Raw genomic sequence first — 20,747 nt, 5'->3', positions numbered from 1 at the left:
AGATGAAACATTAAAAAAATGTGTCTGACATGAGGAAATAAGGAGAGAAAAGGTCTAGTATCTTTATCGACCTTTAAAGTCCACCTTGCTTTTTGCTTTAGTCGGAGCCATTAAAGTCTGGGTCCTTAAGAGGTCAAATAAAGTTCAAAACCAAATGTATTTTTAACAATGTTTGGCAAACATTTGTCAACGCTCCAGCAGCCTACCTCGAAAAAGTTGTACCTGACCCAGTTTTTGTCCTCCTCAAATCTTTTCTCATTATCTGTTTGTACATTCAGAAAAACAATGTCCATTTATTACAGCAAATAGTCAATATTGTCTGCTTTGTTTATTCATTTCATTAAAAAGAAGAAATCATTGTGCAGTTTTCTTTCCAAGTTTTCCTCTTTACCTAACTTTAGCTTGTTTTACGAACCTTTACACCGCTCGCCTATTACACTATATATTCTGTCCTGGACTCGTGATTTTTCTGTGACATATTGTGCCCTTAATATCAGTAAATCCTCTACAAACTGTTTGGTGGCGAGTGGAAGAGGAGCGAGTGGTTTCATCTGTTCTCAAAAGCGTGTGTCCCAGTTGAACATTTACACATTACAGAGTAAATGGTTTCCATTGTAACTCGGTGTAATCACATCATTGTAATCTGTATTCTCGTTATTTGCTGACAGTAAATACACAGAACTGGTTGTGTCTGTCATCTTTCGTTCGTCACCTTTTCCCTTGACTTGTCCATTGCTTTGTCTTGATCTGAGAGAGCATTAATTAAAACACGTATTATTGCTCCACTTGTTATTTTTCCTCTAAAGCGCGTCTCGTTCGTCACCTCACCATATTCTCGTGTATGTGCCGTCCCTCTGCTGCGCCGCTCCGTCTCTGCGCCCATCTGGCCTCTAGCTGTTACTCTTTCCATCTCATCAGTATTCACTTATACATTATCAGTTCTGTGAATGTGTGATCGTCTCCATTAGAGCTGCAACGAACAATTATTTTAGTGCTCAACTAGTCAAACGGTTATTTCCATTGTATATTGAGATGTTTTTGTATAATTTCTATCAGATAAAGCTAATATGCTGACTTAAGGCTTCTATGGATCAGAATCAGAATGACTTTGTTACAGACGTGCAACCGACAAGCAGAAGAACCGTTATCAAAAATAAGAAAAGGCTTGTCAAAATTAAGAAACAAATTGAATATGAGTGTCTTTATAGATTAAAATAGATTTGTTTTAGCTTTTATCATATAGTACCCTCACAACATATTAACATATTTACATTGACTCTTTTTTCTTCTCTTTCTTTGTTGACATTTTGATTTAATAATCTTTTGACAAGTGTTTTAGATTCTGTATAGTTCAGGTAACAATTAACAATTATTAAAATAGTCGCTGATTATTTTCATATCATTTGTAGAAATAACAAAAACAAGCAGGGCTGCTTAGTCTGCAGTCTGGCTGTACACAATAGACTCTCAGTATTTCCTCCGGTCCTCACTGGATGCCGACTGCCCCGGTGAGTGTGCATTTCTAATGTTCCCTTGGCCTCGGCGAGAGCGATGATTGGTAGAATTAATTGTGGCTCCAGGCTGAAAGGGAATAAGTGCGGGTGGGAGAGGTGGAGGGAAAGAGGGGGGCACTTGCTAGTTTTAGTCTTGTTTATGTGCTTTGGGGCTGACGCTGGAGAATGCTGTGTTACTGTTTTTTTCATTTTAGACAATTGTTAATGCAGTCACCGGAGTCCTTTTAAGTTTATTAGTTCATTTAATCTGAAGTGGTGATTTAGTGTGCACCTGCGAGCTGGCAGCGGTGAGATAAGGTGGTCTCGTACAATGACAATCATAATGTAATGGGCTCTTCAGCTCCCACGACACTAATACTATAACAGCGTAGTTTATGTCCCGTACTGTGGGTGTCATTAAAGAGACAAATGGCGACTCAACGAGGAAATCCTGTGCACATTGGTGTTTGGCAAAACATTTATGAGAAATGTATTGAATTCCTTTTTATTGCATTTTATGATTTGCAATTATTATGCTATTTACTAGAGGTGGGCTGTGTATCGAAATTTAGATCATATTGTGAATGCTGTTTTGAGTAGGTATCAAAATGTAAATATCAAGTATATGTTTGTAGTAAAAAATGCTACAAAAAATTATAAATAGATCATTAAAATTAAAAATGTAGTTTCAAATAAAAGTGTGATTATATTTCAGTATGTTTCTGATTCATTTTACAGACATTTTACAGACATTTCACATTTGTCTGATCATTAAACCTCAAATAATATGTTTTAACACATTTCTGTTGGAATTACATAATATTGCCTGACTTTATATCGGGATAAAATATTGAGATATTCATCTTTGTCATTATCGCCCAGGCTTACTATTTACTTTTTGCTATTTAAGTTATTGAGCCTGAGATAGTAATCATAATAACAATGCAATTTTTTCTAAATATCCATATAGTAAAAATTGGGGGAAATAAATGTCCGCTGCATCTTGTTTTGCTCTTGGTCCTCTCTTTCAGCAGCGTCCTGTTGATTTATGTACGGCTTTTTATTTCACGTGTCATGTATGTATGGGAATATAAGGAGTTGGGGGTTGGGCTCTCTCTCTGTGTGTTTGTGTGGAGGCTTTTGGGGTTGAAGAGTCTGGGGTTCTTGAGAAGCGCCTCATCATTTATTTATACAATCTACAGAAGAAGGGGCTTTGCCAAAGGAGGAGCTGTCTTCTACAAGTGTCCTGGGAATACTGCGGGTCAAGAGTTGTTTTTTTTAGCTACCGGCACATTTCTTTGTCTGAAAAAATACTCGCACTAATGGGGTGTCTGGTTATCTTTACGAGCACCAGACAGATATCAGACCAGGAAAAAAAACAAAAACTAATCACTGTAAATAGAAGATTGACTGCAATGTTTAATTGAATAAGTTGTCATATTCAATTATGTGTAACGAAAATGTTAATTATTATCAATATTTGATTAAATACATGGACTGTGAGGAGTGTTTTGTAAGTGCAGATGTGAATGACATGAAATAACCGACATGTGCTGTGTTTTCTGTGTATATAAGGGAATGAAAGGACTTGTGACTGCTTGGAATTATTAATTTTATAGTAGGGATTTACTATGTTCAAATGGCATTACTGAAACCATCTATTGATTTTCCTTCAGCTTTCTATAAATTAGATACTGCATAAATAGAGGTCATTTGACCTTGGGCATGAGAGCCACCACGTTTGCTTCCCTGCAGCGCCAGGATTTAAATAATATAGCCTAAACATATTTTATTGTGGTTGTGGTTGTGTTTTGTTTTAGTTTTTTTTCTTTTCTTTATCAAAAACAATTAGATAAACACTTTGTTTTGTTGTCCAAAGCAAAAGATTGTGTCAGGAAGGACACACAAAATAAAACCAATATGCAAATGGGATTGTCTATAGAAATACATACCTATTTATGTTATAAATTATAACACAATTAAAAATACATGTTTAGTGGCAGAAACACAGACTGCATCAAATGTAATCAGGCGCGCCACTGCATATATAATTCGGCCACACACTGTGACATTGTGGCTGAAGTGAATGCCAAACCTTCCATGAAGAAATGACCTTTAACTTCCCCCTAATCAATCTTTCTGAAAAAGAGAGAAAATACTGTCTCAAAACATACAGTACTTTTGCAGTCAGCCATTTTGAACCGAGTCAGGTGCATATCACTCGCTGCTGCCTTTGTGGTCATCTTCATCTCCGGAGAGCGGTGATAATGAGAGCCCACACTGTGGCTGGAAAGACCTGCCATATCTGCAGTTGTAGTGAATGTCAGAGGAACGTCATATAATTAGGTTTCTTTGCATGTTCAGTGTGCGGTTCACGCTGGGCCTGATGGATTTGAGACAATATAATTATGAGATGTTAATGATGCTGGTTTGTGCTGATGTGACGTGACAGTGAACAGTGGAGCTCAGGTAGAAGAGGAACAGTGGACAAGATTAAATGAGGCATCATGTTGTTTCACAAATTCAGATTCACCAGCACTACTTTACATGACATCAGCATATCCTTGCTTAGATAATGGGTGTCTTCTGACAATAGTTGTTGTTTGAAAAGTTTTACTTTCAAAACGTTTCAGTGATTCTTTTGGGATTCTCAGTTGTAAAGATTGGTGGAGGAGTCGAATGATAAATTTGCCATGAAGTACAGTATATTGCATTTGCCACAAATAATAACCTATGTTATTCCTTTTATAACCATTACTTTTGATACTTTACTATTTTAATTCAATACCAGATGTTATGTATGATAAACATGTTTATTTCAGCTTTAATGTGTAATCACAAAAGTGCACTTTATTTAATCAGCTATTTTTGTAGCATTTTTTATTATAAACATTATATCTTGCATATATTTAGTGATATTATTGTTTTGCCTGTTATTAAAAGTATAAATCTTGCATTTATTCCATTACAGCTGGTCAAAAATACACTGTGAGGGCACTTGCCTCTCCACAGATCTGACCTGTAACTTGGCCTGTGGGCGTCACCTGCTTGACGATACATCAGTTTGATAAACAATCCAGACAAGATAATGACATCTCCACAAGCAGGTGACCCTCCTGCACCAGAAACGTTACATATGGTGTTGTAGTTCCCTTGTGATACAGACGGTCTCTTCGTGCAGCCATTAACATCATAACCTTTTACTTTCACTTACAACAGGCTCAGGAGCGGCTGCCTGTGGCTCTGCTTACTCTTACAGAACGGTGTTGGATCATTACTCACATGTTGTAATGGCTCAGAGATGGCTCAGGTACTCGGTTATTCACTGACCTGTTGTGAGTTCATCATGTAGCTCTGCAGCCCTGACCACCACTGTACTCTTATATTACCATTACTGAATGTCAAGTGTGGTATTGTGGTTTTCCTCATATTTTAATTATATCTTGTATTGATCTTCACAATCTTTCACAATGAACATGGCTGTTTCATATGGATTTATGTTCTGTTGCCGCATTGTTAATCTTGGTTCATTTTATGTACATTTGTATCCACAGCTCTTATGAGACCAACATGTACATGTACTTGTGTTGCAAATATACGAAATGAGCTGCAGACAAAGTGGGTGGATTTTGACTTCTCAGTTTTATCTTTACCTACGCTAAGCCTGGATAAATGAGCTGTGCTGCACATTAAGCAAGCTGATCATGTTTTGAGGGAATTTCATGCTGTTCAGAAATATTGAACTGAGGTTAATAAAGTATTGCGGATTGTTTTTGGCATTGGCGTCCCACTTGTTATCAGAACTATGCACTGGGACTCAAAACTCTCAAAAAGGGACACAATAAAGAATTCCTTGGAATCATACTCAAACTTAATTTGAAAATGTACCTTTTTGACAGACTTTGGTCCAAATGGGAAAAATGTATCTCTAAGATGGCTCAAGATGGCCTTTGAAATAATACACTTGACTTAAATGTTAAAATCTAATTTCCTATTCACATATTATATTTCTATATTTCAATAATCTGAAGTGTACCGGTGTACCATTTTTAGAGCATTTTGTCTTGGTTTTGCTTTTCTTATGAATTTTGACCAAACTTTAATTAAGTTACAATTGATTGATGTTAATGGTCTGTAATAGTAATTTATTTTCCTTGTAAAGCTGTTGGTGTTGTGTGCTCTCTCTCTCTCTCTCTCGTGCTGCAGCTGCAGGTTTGTGCTTGTGTGGAGCAGACTCGAGGCACGGATATTGACAGACGACGCCTGGGGCAGCTCTTTTTTTATTACTGACTTGAACTGAATGCCTCTCCATCTCGCGGTCGCGGCGTGGACTCACTTTATATAATAGCTAATGTTTTACGAGGTCTATCACTGCTGAGCTGACATTACAGCTTTATCCTGGAAACCTCTCTCGCCCGCTCAAAACCACTTAATTCTGCCTCCGATGAAGGTCCTTTTGTGGCATTTATAGCTTGTTCTGTATCACTGTAGCTCAATGGAAGAAAAGGAAAGATGTTAGACAAATGAAACCTGTTCGAGGATGTAGTTTATGCCTGGCTGTGTTCACTTTGTTAGTTACTGTGGTTTCATGGTTCATGGAGCTGACATTTTGAGTACCAAAATGCATTCATTTTTTATGACATTTTACTCTGTGTGCAGCTTGTTTACCTGCTCATTGTAGTAAATGGGCAGCAGACTCTCACAGACAAGGCATCGATGCTGATTGAATTGGCTGATTCCCAGAGACCGGAGGAAGTTGTTGATCAAATTGAACGTCTGGGTGTGCTCAGTATTAAAAAGTTCAGGTCAAGATACAGATTTAGTTCAGTAAAAAATGTGGAAGAATTGCAACAGATTTTCTCCCTTGAACTGATGCTTGTTCCATTTTCTCCCCCTTTTGAGACATTATATGTACACACTTGGGCTATTTAGTAGTTGAAAGCATTTCAGTTGACCAAAATTTGTATTTGTTGACATTTTTTTTTATTTTGATGATATGTAGTAAAAAGCGATAAGGTTTCATTTTCTCATTATTTTCTGTATAGATACTGCAGTTGTTATCTTAGGAGTGCAGTTTGTGTCTGTGGTCAGATCATATAGCTACTGTTGCCAGTTTTTAATCATTTTTCCCTTTAGTCGACTAATCGATTGGCAAGGCATATCTTTAGTTTGCCAATAAATTCTTCAGTCGACTACAGTCCTAGTTCAAACCCCATGGGAGTTTATCAATGTGTATTTTAAAATGATGGTATAGTAGATGTTCGTTTTACCATATATTTATATGGATAATCTATACTTGAGATAAAGTTAACTTAATGGATTTATAATACATAATGCAATGCTGCAGTCTATGGCTTATTTGATGCTCTAACTGGTTCTGCAGATTTTATATTCAATTTATTGTACAAAATTTAAAGGCACATCAAACCATGTGAATATTCATTGTTGCGTACATAATATAGAAGTGTCCAGTGACCAGTCCATCTGTCATATGCTTTAATCTCCCTTTCTTTTCTTGCAGTTACAGATGACGACACAGTGAAGAGATACTACGCCAAGTTTGAGGAAAGCTTTTTCCAGACCTGCGAGAAGGAGCTCTTGAAAATCAACACATTTTATTCAGGTTTGCATTGAATTAAACTGCTTTTCTTTCATTAGGGATGAGTATTAATATCATCATTCAAAACTGAATTCAGGGGCAAACTACAAGATCTAGTCCAGCTTTTGTTTTGTTAAGTTGTTTTGCTTGGTTTCTTTTCCAAATGTGTTGATCTAAACTTGTTGACCGCGTGGGCCTCTAGTAAAAGCAGTGTGTATTTCTGGGCTTGGAGACTTGGGTGTGCTGAGTAACTTGAGCCTGAGCCACTACATATTCTGGTATTCTGGTGCCAGGAGGGAGCACACTGCTCTTGAACCCCATGTCAGGGTCAGGGGGAGGATTATGTTTGCCCCCTACAGGCCATTAGTTAAACTGCAGCCTCCTCAGAGTAACCCAAGGCCAAGGTTAACTGTGAGATTCTGTCAGCTCATAATGATCCATTAATGACAAATAGGCAGGAGAAAGTCAGTAAGCACAGGATCCATTGCTTATCACAGGCCTTGATATAGTTTGATCACATAATGAGGGAAAATATTTGGAGAAAGAATGATGTGTACTATATTTCCTCACCCTATTATCAACTGAAGATACAATTATGTCAATATTTTAAAAAGCTTGTCTTGCTTGAACAAAATAATAAACTTCATTGTCTGTCCAAGTTGATGGCTATTTCCACTTGGTGTTTTAAGATTTTTACCCATACATATATTTATATATATATATATATATATATATATATATATATATATATATATATATATATATATATATATATACACAAATGACATATTGCTCATAAGCCTATAGACATTGCTTTCTGTAAATACGTGAGTGGTTGCATCTTCTTCCTGCTTATCCTCTGCACACAGGAGGTAAACCAGTAAATGTGAGCGCGCCGTCTGACAGACAGTTTTATCTGGTGCCAGTTTCTCAGTTTGTGTGGTCTGGGTGAGAGACAGTGCTGCAGAGATGGAGATGAAATGCCTTCTGACTTTTTATAAAACATTTGACCCCTCGCTGTGCTTTCCCTTTGTACCTTGCTCTAAAAGGGGTCCTCGAACTTTCAGAGGCAGCCTGCTGCACTGCCCTGCAATCTGTCTGTTGGGCTCCACTTTCATCTACGCTGGGCATCGGCTTTGTGGAAAAATCACATTTATTCCTCACACATTCAATATACTATGTGGTTATTTTTATGATTCATGACAAGCTCTCCTGGATGTATTTCCCAAACCACCAACTACTGTTATCTCTTGGTTTACATACCAAGAGATAACAGTAGAGTGGAGGAAATTCTTACATGTTAATATTAAAGTATGAGTGTAAATTTGCATGAGCAATGCTTTTGGGCACCCCTGAGGGGTCGTGATATTTTAAGCCAACGGCTTGTGTTAACAGATTCCCATAGAACATATTTTAAACCAAGTTCTATTACTTGATACTGCCAAAAGGATAAATTCATAAAAGGTTAATGAGCTAGTGCCTGTCTTTCTCCATCAGCTTTTAAATAGATATTTCTACTCCAAGTGTGTTTCTCGTTCATTTCTTGTTTACTGGATTAACCTCACTATGACCCAGATAATTGTTCCTTACTGAGTGCATTTACATACCCTTAATAGCTTCAGTCCATCGTCCAATACTTCCTGTTGGGGGAAATGTCTGACAGCTCTCTTTCTGTTTTTTTGTACTGTCTGCCAAGAATAAGCGTTGCAATTTATTAATACTAAGTTAACAGTAATTTACACTTTTTCAAGTTTTATTCAACATTTCTTTAATATTAAAATTATTCTTATTATTAATAAACACTTGGCCCGGGGTCGTCACCTCTCCATGGAAATAGATGCTGTAACCTCAGAACAAAACAAAGCCTGTTTTATCTTGAATTGACGATTTTAACGAGTGTAATCTCATTTTTTATTCATTCTAACCTTTCTGATCCTGTAGAAAAGCTCGCTGAAGCTCAGAGGCGTTCTGCGACATTACAAAATGAGCTGCAGTCGTCCCTTGATGCTCAGCGGGAGAGCGTTACCCCTCCAGGTCTACGCAAACGCAAGACGGTCTTCAACCGGTCCCAGGAAGAGCGCTGCCATCACCGCAACATCAAGGACCTCAAACTGGCCTTCAGCGAGTTCTACCTCAGCCTCATCCTACTGCAGAACTACCAGGTCTGCATACAATACTCTAAGCTCTTCTGTCATAGCCTTTTGTATTGAGAGTTGTGTCCATTTATTTAAAAACTCTCCACAGAATCTGAACTTCACCGGTTTCCGAAAGATCCTAAAGAAACATGACAAGATCCTGGACACGCCTCGAGGGGCCGACTGGCGTGTGGCCCATGTGGAGGTCGCGCCTTTCTACACCTGCAAGAAGATCACACAGCTTATTTCTGAGACAGAGGTGGAATGCATCAAGAACACAATTTGTTTAGTACTTGTAGCCTTAGACCTTTTTTTAAACTGTGATATATTGCTACAGAAAATATCATGACAAACAATAATATTGAAAATAATTCATGCCACTGACACTCTAACCCTGAAGCAGGATAATCCCAGCGAACACTTTTTAAATGGTCAATATTGTCTGCAAGAAATAGGAGAATTAAACACTAAATAATCCAATTAGTATCTGCAATACCTCAAATATACTGTGTGACCAATAAAAGTCGTCATAAAAAAGGTCACAAACTCTAATATTCCATAGAACCGCCTTTAGCTTTGCTCACACTACACATGTGGCATTGTTAATAATAACCGTCTGCAATATTTAAATATTTATTTCCATCCGATGTTGCATTAATTTTTAAACAAGATCTTGTATTGATGGTGGCAAAGTGTGGCTGCACAAAGCCTTCTCCAGCTCATCCCAGAGATTCTTAATGGGGTTCAGGTCAGGACTCTGTGGTGGCCAATCCATGTGTGAAATGATGTCTCATTCTCCCTGAACCACTCTTTCACAATATTTATTCTGGCATTGCCATCTTGGAATATGCCCGTGCCATTGATGGAATAAGCTGGTCATTCAGGATGATCAGGTAGTCAGCTGACCTCATTCTTAGGGCACATAATGTTGCTGAGCCTGGACCAGCTGCAGCAGCCCCAGATCACAGCACTGCCACTATGGGCATGTACAGCAGGCACTAAGCATGATGGGCACATCACTTCACCTGCCTCTCTTCTTACCCTTATGTGCCCATCACTCTGGCACAGGGTAAATCTGGACTCATTAGAACTCATCACCTTCTTCCATTCCTCCAGAGTCCAATCTTTATGCCCTCGAGCAAACTGAAGCCTTTTTTTGTGGTTTGCCTTACTGAGCGGTTTTCTGTCAGCCACACTGCTGTTCAGTCTCAAATCCTTGAGTTCCCTTTGCATTGTGCTCGAGGAAAGGCTCTTATTTTCACTATTGAACATAGTCCTGAGCTGTGTTTTTTCTCATGAAAAACATTTAAGTGATTGCTGATCACTTAAATTATTTCTGTGAATGGAATTATTTCCATCCACAGTCATGAAATAATGTGTGGTATAATATCTATTCAACCATTTAAAACTAAAATGTTATTGTAGATTGAAAGTAAGAAAACAATTATTACAAATTTAAAGAAAAGGTCCACATGATAAAAATTTAGTCCCAAAAAGATCTTTGGTAATTATTGTGTCAGGTCTTTGTAGGCGGCATAACAGGATAACATATGATAAGCATTTTACCAATAACTCATCAACAGGATGGCTGAAATATTGGAGCTATGGTAAAGCGTCCACAGCAAACCCCTCTAAATGTATATTTGTAAATCTGTTAAACCATAGGCTTGTATACATTTAGTATACATTTATTTCTAAATAAATGTTAACACATTTTACATTCTGCCTATACCCAATGCCATACTGTAATAACATCATGCACACCAAGTACCAACTGTTGCCTTGTGTTTAGACACTTGTCACCACAGAACTGGAGGGAGGTGATCGTCAGAAGGCCATGAAGAGGCTCAGAGTCCCTCCACTGGGGGCAGCTCAGGTCAGTAATGATATATGTGTTTATGTGTTGGTAGAATATCAAAAGATTCACAATACAAGCCAGCTGCTTGTAGAGATAGAATACTCCACTTTACAAACTCATGCAACATTTAGAGAAAATGTCTGAAAATACCATTATAATGACCCTGACCAACCCTTAAATGAGCTCATGACACTGCATCAGGAGGATACTGCACTTCTCTGAGAAAGCACTTGGAGGAGAGACTCTGTAATCATTAACAAAAGTTGTTAATTGTTGTGTATTTTGTATCCTGTCTGTTTTTAATTATTACCTTTGTGAAATAAAGTAAATCATAATATGACATTAAACTAGGGGTGGTGTACTAGTTTAGGTGTAATTATCAGACAAATGTGAAATGTCTATCAAATTAATCACAAAATTGCTGAAATATCACCTTATAGCCTTATTTGAAAGTTTACAAGATAACATTTTTAGTCTTAATCAGCTCAACTCACTTTTTTTTTTTTTTTACGTTTAGACGATGTACTCAATATTCAAATTTTGCAACAAAGCAACATTCACGGCATTATCTTAATATATTGCCCACCCCCTACATCCCAGGTACAGGTCAGATAAAAAGTTTTTCAAGGTATTTCTGAACAATAAAAACACGTAATATAACAAATATAACATAGAAAGCCAGATACACCACCAGAAAAGCCATGCTGTGCACCTTTAAGCATTCAGTTCATTTTTCATAGACGCATAATAAATTAATTCCCTTTCAAATAATGATATATGAGTTTTTTTTAGGACTAGTGTATTCCTTTTGGTGGGCAACTATAAAAACCTTAGCATTTGAGACGAGGCGGGAAGCCAGGAAGAGTAAATTGCAAGAAGCTATGCGAGCCTATAGTATTGATTTTCTAAGTGCCTCTCCATCTCTGCACAGACGCAACATCCTTTAGAAATGATCATCTGCTGCTACTTTACTCCTCTGTATTATATGCACCGGTATGACCACATTAATTACTGTCATGTCCAGATTGAAGTATTCTCTGTGCCTATTGGATCTGTTTAGTCTAACAACTGAACAACTACAAAAGATATTAGTTCTATGTTTATCAGCTCAGAAATAACTCATTCATCCTGTCGTTTTCAGCCTGCTTTGGCCTGGACAACATTTCGAGTCGGTCTTTACTGTGGCTTCTTCATTATTCTGGCGATTGTCTTTGTTCTGACCGGTACGTCACCTGCTCACTTTTTTACAATAAGCAGTGTCTTTGTGACAAATTGACCTTTTGGGGGCTTTTCAGGTGCTGTGTTCACCCGGTATGACAATGTCTGGCCTCTGGTGCGGATTTACCGGGGCGGGTTCCTCCTGATCCAGTTCCTGTTCCTGTTGGGCATCAATACGTACGGTTGGAGACAGGCAGGAGTCAACCACGTCCTCATCTTTGAGATTAATCCCAGAAACAACCTCTCGCACCAGCACCTGTTTGAGGTCAGAACACGAGCACCTTTTAGATATAAAATGATACAATACCTAGAAAAAGCTACTGTATTTGTTCATTTATGTTTGTGTCTTTCAGATTGCTGGATTTCTCGGGGTGTTATGGTGTGTCAGTATCTTGTCTTGTCTGTTCTGGCAGTACAACTACATCCCAATGCAGATTAACCCTCTCATTCTGTACGGCTTCATGTTGCTGTTCCTCATCAACCCCTTCAAAACGGGCTACTACAAATCACGCTTCTGGCTCCTCAAATTGCTGGTTAGTTTATGTCGTTCATGTCTCCGTGGGTTTCACAGTGATGAAAAATCTTAAAAACACAAAATATTTTTTTCTTTTGAGTCAACCGTGCTAAATATGTCACCAATAAACAGGAAACTGAAACCCGTGAATGTGATTAAAGAATGTTGATGTTTTAACTGTACTCTTTCTAGATATACAAAATATGTCAATGTAAAAGTAAAATACATTTGGCTTTTGAAAACATTACTATTCAAAGAGTGAATTCTGATGACTTTTGAAATTACGCTCTGTGCCGAGTCTATGACTGGCACTCTGCTTTGAGCCTTAATTGACACCATCTTTACGTGTCGTGCTGAACACAAGCATTTGACACAGAGAATCTGTGTATCGTTGGGATAACCATCTCATGTTCCAAACCCCCGTTTCTCTGTCCTTTGTCTAAGCCTGCGGGACGACCCCGTGTATGTGGGCGAGTATTTATCACACTGTGGGGACTAAAACATCATGCCTTGCTTATAGGGACAAAATCAGGTCGCCATAATGTAAATCCTTTTAGTATTAGAACAACAACATGGTTTAAAGTTAAGATATATGTTGAGATTGACTTTAGGGTCCGACTGATTTTGAAAGCGTGGAAGGAACGTAATACTCCGAAAATGAAATAGTGGAAAGAAAGGATGATGGACGTGTGAAATGTTGAGGAGTGCGTATGCAAGGGATGGAACGATGATTGAGCTGTGGGACAGTTTTTGTTTGTATGTGTCTGCAATAGTGTTGAAATATTAGTACTACAATCAGATACTACAGAAAAGACTAGCATCAAAACTAGCTTCTCATTTGAACAAGTATCAATACAAATAACAGTTTTAGATATTTTTTAGACTACAGGGTACTAGTAACAAAAAAGTACTATTATTTAAAGTAGAATTAAAGTATTTTGTCCCAACAAAATTGTGTTTTTATTATCATTGTGGTATCGAAATCAGAATCGTGTATCGAGCCTATTCGATAGTGTCAAAGTTGATTTTGAAATGTTAGTATAGTTACAACACTAGTCTACAACCATAATGTAAGCCTTATTGCTTTTGTTTTTGTTTGCTTTGAGACTAGTTTTAAGGTTGAGGTTAGGCAAGTTGTAACTATGATTAAGGTTAAGGATAAGGAAATGAATCAAGTCAATGTAATGTCCCCTTAAGACATTTAAACCCAACATGTGTGCGCGCCCGTGTGTGTGTGTGTGCGCTGAGGCTCGGGGCAGAGGGTGGAGGGGTAATAGAATGCATCTCTGTCCCGTGGGAGCTGCGGCTGTGACTGTGCAATCATTACGGCCATATCTCCATCAGTATGTGTCGGTGTGCTCCGCCTCGCGCACTGCCCCCCCGCCGCGTGGACCACCTTCTACTCATGTCCTTCACTTTACAGCTCCTAACCGCTCATCCTCCACAGCCCTCCCCTCATATCTCTGTAATCAACTGCACTGCCCACGCGTACACTCAGGTGTTTTTACAGTAACATAAATGCCGTGGCTCTTGACTTTAGTGGTTTCCAGGTTTACACATTAATATTTATGTCCTTTTGTAGCTATTTTACCTGATTTTTAGCTATTTTACCTGATTTTCAAATGGATCACTGCTGTATTTGTAATATTTGCCGATGAGCTGTGCATTGAATAATAATGCTTATGCTCCGGACTTTATTGGGATTGTGGATTGTGTTAAATTTCTTGATCAATTTTAATTTAACTGCCATATAAAGTCTGTCAAAGACTACACACTGGTATATCATTGTAGGACAAACTGAGGGTCTTCAGGATTATGTGTGTTTGCTCTAGAAATGAAAACCTCACCTCAGCACTGCAGTGGGCTTAGGTGTGGGATGGCTTTATATGAGCAGATACAGCTAAGATGACCTGTGGATCAATATAACTTCTGATTGACAGGCGTGCAGCATATGACGATCAATATCGAGTGGTATTTTCAGAGAAGTGTTTAGGGGTTTCCGTCTCAGTGTATGTATAGAGAGAAGCAAATAGTCGCACCCAAATGTCAGATGTAGCCGAGGGCGTGTGGAAAAGGCGTGTGTGGAAAAGGCAGGCATGGATGTATCATTTTACCAAGAGGTTCAATACGGAAACTCTTGCCAAAGTCATATCACAAACAACATGGTCAGTGAAGGTCCTGATTGTATTAAGACATTAAGCACATTGATCATGTAATGTGATACAAATGTTATTCAGCTGTATTAAACCGTTTTAAACTGTATTTTAAACTTGACTAAAATAACATTGCCTGTTTTTTTGTTTTTCAGTTTCGTGTGTTCACCGCTCCATTTCATCGTGTCGAGTTTGCAGACTTCTGGCTGGCAGATCAACTCAACTCTCTGGTGTTTGTTCTAATGGACCTGGAGTATCTCATCTGTTTTTACATCTTTGAGCTGCAGTGGAACAACAGCAACGGGTTACTCCCCAAATTAAAGAGTAAGACCTGATTCATACAAGCTAATTTTCTAATGAAGTACTCCAGTTTTCTCCATTCAAATGCACTGTAAAAGACATTTTGAAATCGGTGTTTGCTGTTTGCCGCAGTGTCACTCTGGCTTCTCCGCAGCCAATTAGCACAAAGCTAATGCAACAGAAGGGTTGGGCACATAAAGGTCATGGTGTGACTGCCATAATGATAAGCTGTTCTGAATGTAGAGTGAGGCTCACAGGGAATAAAAAGCAGAACACTAACAGTCTCAATACAATGCTGCCTTTGCTTTTCTATTCCAGGTCCTAATGAATACGTCTGTCACAGCTACTCGTACGGCCTGCGCGCTGTCATCCAGTGTCTCCCGGCGTGGCTCCGCTTCATTCAATGCCTGAGGCGTTACCGTGACACCAAGAGGGCCTTCCCACATCTGGTCAATGCCGGCAAATACTCCACCACCTTTTTTGTGGTCACCTTTGCAGCTCTTTACGCCACTCACAGAGGTAAGCCAGATCAGGGTGTAAAGAGCACTGGAAACAAAGGGTCGAAGAATTTAAATTATAACGAGCAAAAATAAAAATAAAAATTAGAAGCTTTAGCCATGGAGCCAAACTCATAAGATGTCTCCTATAAACCGCTCAATCAATACTTAATTCCATCCACTAATCAGAGTAAATGTACGTTTTTTCTGCTTGGCCTTGCTGTAACTTCATCCTCAGAGTCAGAGACGGCTGAGAGAGAAAACCTTGGGAGAATCAACAAGCTGAAGCTGCAACTCTTTGTTGCTGCAATACAAGAGCAGATCTTTTATGCTCAGCAGCAATAGGCAATAGGTGACCCTGAGAGCCAGTGCTAGATGTTGTCCTTGGCTTCCTTGTTTGTGCCGAGAGCTTTATAATGGAAATGAGAACAAGTGCAGTCATGGAGAAACATGGTTCTGTGTGTATGATGGAGGCCAGGAGTCTAAATACAGAGGAGAGACGTATCATTACAGACATCAGAGAGATTCAAAAATACAACAAAAATATGAATTTAAAGTCCAGTCACTATCACACTATCAAGCTGGTGGATTATAATTAGCATGCAATTATCCCTGCCAGAAACCACATCACAAAAGATTTCATGTTCAGAGAGCAACTGCATAAATATAAAAGCATCCGTTCACGGTTTAGTTTGTGTCTGTCAGTTCAGCACAGATTCTGATTTTGGATTATGTTTGTCATCGTTTACACATTAGATTTTCCCTCATGTTTATCTATGTTTGAAAATACTTGCTGTAAAACCCTTTAAAGTGTGATACGTTGGCTCCTGTGCATGAATCAATTACAATCAATAGACTTTTCTATGCGGACTGATATTGCTTCATCCAGGAAGAGTAACAGACACTATGGAGAGACAGATCTCTTCTTTCCTACCTATTTGCAGGGAAGCCATCCATTAAACCATATCCTTCTTCCTCTTTGGTTTGAGGCCTGCAGACCCTTAGACTAATGGCCTCGCTTCATGTGTAATTCTGTATGATGCTCTCTTTTATCTCGTATGATAATGGAGCCAAAGACTGATTGCTGTTTAACTGGAGTAAGTGGAGGCAGGCTGTGGTACAGTAGATTTACCTATGCACATTGGGTTGATTTTCATAACACTTTAATTTACTTTGAGCCGCTAATGCGTGCACAAAGTAACTGTTTTTATGTGCTATGTTTGTAGAGAGAACCACCTGTGCCTTGAGTCATTAATGAGTCACTCTGGGCAGCCATTTGGGTTGATTTTCTATCATAAATGGTTGTATCGTCTCCGTCAAATAGGAATTATCTGTAAGTGTCACATAGACGTAGGTACAACAGGAACACAAATGGCAGCAGCATGTAGCTTTATGGTATATGTACTACAAAAGTCTGGACACTCCTCCTCAGTCCATGTTTTTTTTCTTTATGTTTACTACTTTCACTATTGTAGTACATTTCAAATAGACAAAGTAAGTTGTGTGAAATGATCTAGCAAAGAAGAAAATGGAAAATAGCGGTAACAAAGCAAATGGTGGCTACTTTGAAGAATCTGAATGTAAACATATTTTTACGTTCAGATTCCTCAACGTAGCCACCATTTGCTTCACAATGTCGGGGCTCATTTGTGTGAGAAGCACTAATCATAGCTAAAATAATTACGATTAAAAAAGCATTAAATGAAAAAGTTTCCAAAGTTTAACACCACATGACACAATGTGCAAAGAAAGACGGGTCATCCAGAGCTAAAAAACAGAACATTATGACTGCTTTAGGTTTGGGATGCATTGTATATTCAGCGATCGAAAACCCTTAAATGAGAGTAGTAGCTGAATTAAAGTACATGACATTGTAGTATTTATTCTGACCAGCTGTAGATGGTAGATCAGGCTCTGGCAGGTTTCCCAGAGCCCGTGTCACCTTCGTTTCTAAACCTGATCACACTCTCAGATGCTGTTTGGGTGACCTCACTCATTCCAGGAACGACCTACATTTAGAGCCCGGAAAACCAAATACGTTCACCATAAATAAAACCAATAAATCACTGGCATCCAATGGTGTTCAGTATCGCCTTGGCGCGCCACAACCTGCAGAGGAGAATGCAGATATGAATGAATTCATTAACAGACAGTGAAATGAAACGTACAGTAACGTCAGCAAAAGCTCAAAGGAAATTCCTTGGCTTAAGAAAAACACTAAAGTAAGATATGTCGTGCAGCCTTAACTGTGGATCAATATCAGCTCTGTTTTATGTACATTGACTTAGACTTAAGGCTGGTTTAGACACTGCAAAGCTTCACAACTGATGCTACTTTAAGCTTGTGGGATTTAAAGCATGAACACGCAAGGGCACTGGACAAATACTGCAGGATAAACAAGAAACAGCTCAGTCATCACTGCATCTGTTGAGCATTATGAAGGTTCAGGCATGTACAAATAGCCTAAAATAATTGTTGACACGTACAGCATCGAGAACTTACTCATTCCTGTCTGCTGTTGTTTCTATAAAAGGTCAGAAAAGGAGTGAGGCGGTAAATTAATCAAACGTTATTTGAGTGTATTGTGATTCAATTGTTTAAAACCTTCAGTGATAAGTTATGTGTTTTTTTAAAAGTACAGCCGATCTTGTGGTTAGTGTTGCAGAATTATTGCTTTTAAGTTTTTTTTAAAATATTTTTTCATCTATGTTCTTTCATGTTAAATTAAAAGCAATTTATTTGTTTTAAATATAAAGAAAAAACATGAATTGAAGATTTTGATTGATCAAAGGGAGGAGTCTAGGGAGGAGGAAGGGGAATTATGGAGTAAAACGAAGACTGACCTAAACATTTGAGGAGGAAAAGGAGAGGAGACGGTAATTACCAGCCCAGACCTGAACACACGAGGGGTCGACACGGCTGGAATAAAGATGAGCCTGAGCTGACAGCTTTTACAACATAATTTCATGTACTTCATTATCGGCAGACGAATAGCCACACACACATGCTGCCAACCCAGTGAAGATAAAGTGCTGTTCCTCTGTCTGTGAACTCTACTTCACCTCATTTACACTGACGTCTCACGGCCAACACGTCCCAGATCCCCAAATACTGATAAGGCATTGTATTAGAGTTTATGGACTTTACATGCAAAGATTTTGAAATAGTGTAATATGAAATAGTAAATGCTTCTGCTTATTTTAAACGGATGTTCCTTCATCAGCACTGAGACAGGCAGACCGCTAACCGTGGGTGACAGAAACCAGTGACCAGCGTTAGCCTCAACTGAGTGTCCAATCAATGACCATCTCACTCTATTTAACCTTTTCGTGGCCGTGGGCACTCACCAGCTGACACTGGAATCGATTTTTTTTTTTTTTTGGTTTTATATACACAAAGCTTAACTGTGTAGGTTGTCTCCAATACTGAGACTAAGACTTAAATTCAAACTAGCTACTATTATGTATCAATACCAAAAAGTCACATAATTAAACAATAGGAAAAATCTGTCCTTCAAGGTGTTCTATGTAACATTTTCGGGGAGGGGTTTGCCACCTGCTTGTCTCCACGGAGATGTTATTGCTTTGCCTGGAATGTTCCACGGTATAGCATTAAACCTAACTATCTTACATTTATTCAGCTGCGGGTGATTTGGATGCAGACAAATAGCTTGAAACTTACTGAGGTGGCTCTTGCTTGTCTCCATGGTGAAATATACGTTTAATATCATTCTGTGGAACATTCCAGCAATGACCGGGTTTAGTCTCATTTTAGTTATTATATAGTTTGGATTTAAATCTGGTGGCACTCGGAAAGACGAACATGATCTTAGGTGTTTGAGAACCACTGGTCTAAATTACTGTGTTTTGGGGAAATCAAAGTTTTTCCTTATCATCAAAGAGTTAAAATGATGGTATTTTTTTTTACAATCTTTTATATAAACATTTGAACTCATTGTAACGTAAAGCTGGGGTGTATCTGACTGCATACACCACACTGAGGGGCCAGTAGTAATTCTCTCTTTAAACGTTTGGGTCCGCTCCCTGGTGTCCTGTTGGTTGTAAGCAGTAGACTGTGGTGACTGTGATGGATCGGAGCCGGCTATTCACTTGTCTGCTGCTGTGAGTCACCGTGCTCGGCTCTGTGCGTTGATTTATCCATCAGCGCCCACTGAGAAATAAGCTCTATACGGCCAGGAACCCAACTGGCCATAGTGTCATATACACCAAAGCCCCTATTCTCTATGGTAAAACTTTAGCTCATTAACTTCATTAAAACAGTTGTGAATCTAAGTGCAACGCTTTAGTTTTGAGTAGTTTGTTTTAATCAGATGACAGCGCAGTCTAATGCGGGGATTGTGTTAATATGATGTTACAGAAGATGGTAATTAAATAGCAGTGCCCAGGGTAGCAATTGAACTCTCTGATGGGAAGCCAGGAATAAATGTACATTGAGCTCTCTCTGGTGGTGAGATGTGTACATTACTGAAATAAAATTTACAGTATTTTAAAGAATATTGACATTATTGAATGATATGTTTCAGACCAAGGCCACACAGATGCAGACACTTTCTTCTACATGCTGATTATCTCCTCAACCATAAGTTCCCTGTACACTCTTATCTGGGACCTGCGCATGGACTGGGGTCTGTTTGACCGTGGAGCTGGAGAAAACACCTTCCTGAGAGAAGAAATAGTTTATCCTCACAAGGTGTGCCCATATTCAGAGCACACAGCCTGTGATTGACCCTTTCTCTAATCCAGTTTGTCCTCTGAGTTCAGGCCTATTACTACTGTGCCATCATTGAAGATGTGATTCTGCGCTTTGCCTGGATCATCCAGATCTCCCTGACCACAATGACAAAGGTCCACTCTATAGGAGACATCGTTGCCACTGTGCTTGCACCGCTTGAAGTCTTTAGGTTGGCTCCTGATTTCTGTAAATTAATTCACTCTCATCATTGTGAAGAGAGAAAGATCT

At 38.8% G+C, this 20,747-nt stretch overlaps 1 protein-coding gene across 1 annotated transcript in view; it reads left to right on the top strand.

Moving 5' to 3' along the window:
- Nucleotides 1-20,747, top strand: part of xpr1a (xenotropic and polytropic retrovirus receptor 1a) — a 47,827-nt gene that overhangs the window by 24,359 nt on the left and 2,721 nt on the right. Inside the window, exons 3-13 of the mRNA XM_072437985.1 lie at nt 7,015-7,116; nt 9,034-9,254; nt 9,337-9,486; nt 11,020-11,103; nt 12,227-12,308; nt 12,381-12,568; nt 12,657-12,836; nt 15,126-15,294; nt 15,589-15,789; nt 20,311-20,477; nt 20,549-20,688. Of these exons, the coding sequence (XP_072294086.1) occupies nt 7,015-7,116; nt 9,034-9,254; nt 9,337-9,486; nt 11,020-11,103; nt 12,227-12,308; nt 12,381-12,568; nt 12,657-12,836; nt 15,126-15,294; nt 15,589-15,789; nt 20,311-20,477; nt 20,549-20,688 (1,684 nt within the window). The remainder of the gene's footprint in view (nt 1-7,014; nt 7,117-9,033; nt 9,255-9,336; nt 9,487-11,019; nt 11,104-12,226; nt 12,309-12,380; nt 12,569-12,656; nt 12,837-15,125; nt 15,295-15,588; nt 15,790-20,310; nt 20,478-20,548; nt 20,689-20,747) is intronic.

Source organism: Eucyclogobius newberryi, unplaced genomic scaffold, assembly GCF_026437365.1.
Source record: "Eucyclogobius newberryi isolate DKJ021-1_F unplaced genomic scaffold, fEucNew1.0.hap1 SCAF_9, whole genome shotgun sequence".
Lineage (NCBI taxonomy): Eukaryota > Metazoa > Chordata > Actinopteri > Gobiiformes > Gobiidae > Eucyclogobius > Eucyclogobius newberryi.
The sequence above is the reverse complement of the archived record's forward strand: the minus strand, read 5'-3'. Positions and strand labels throughout refer to the sequence as shown.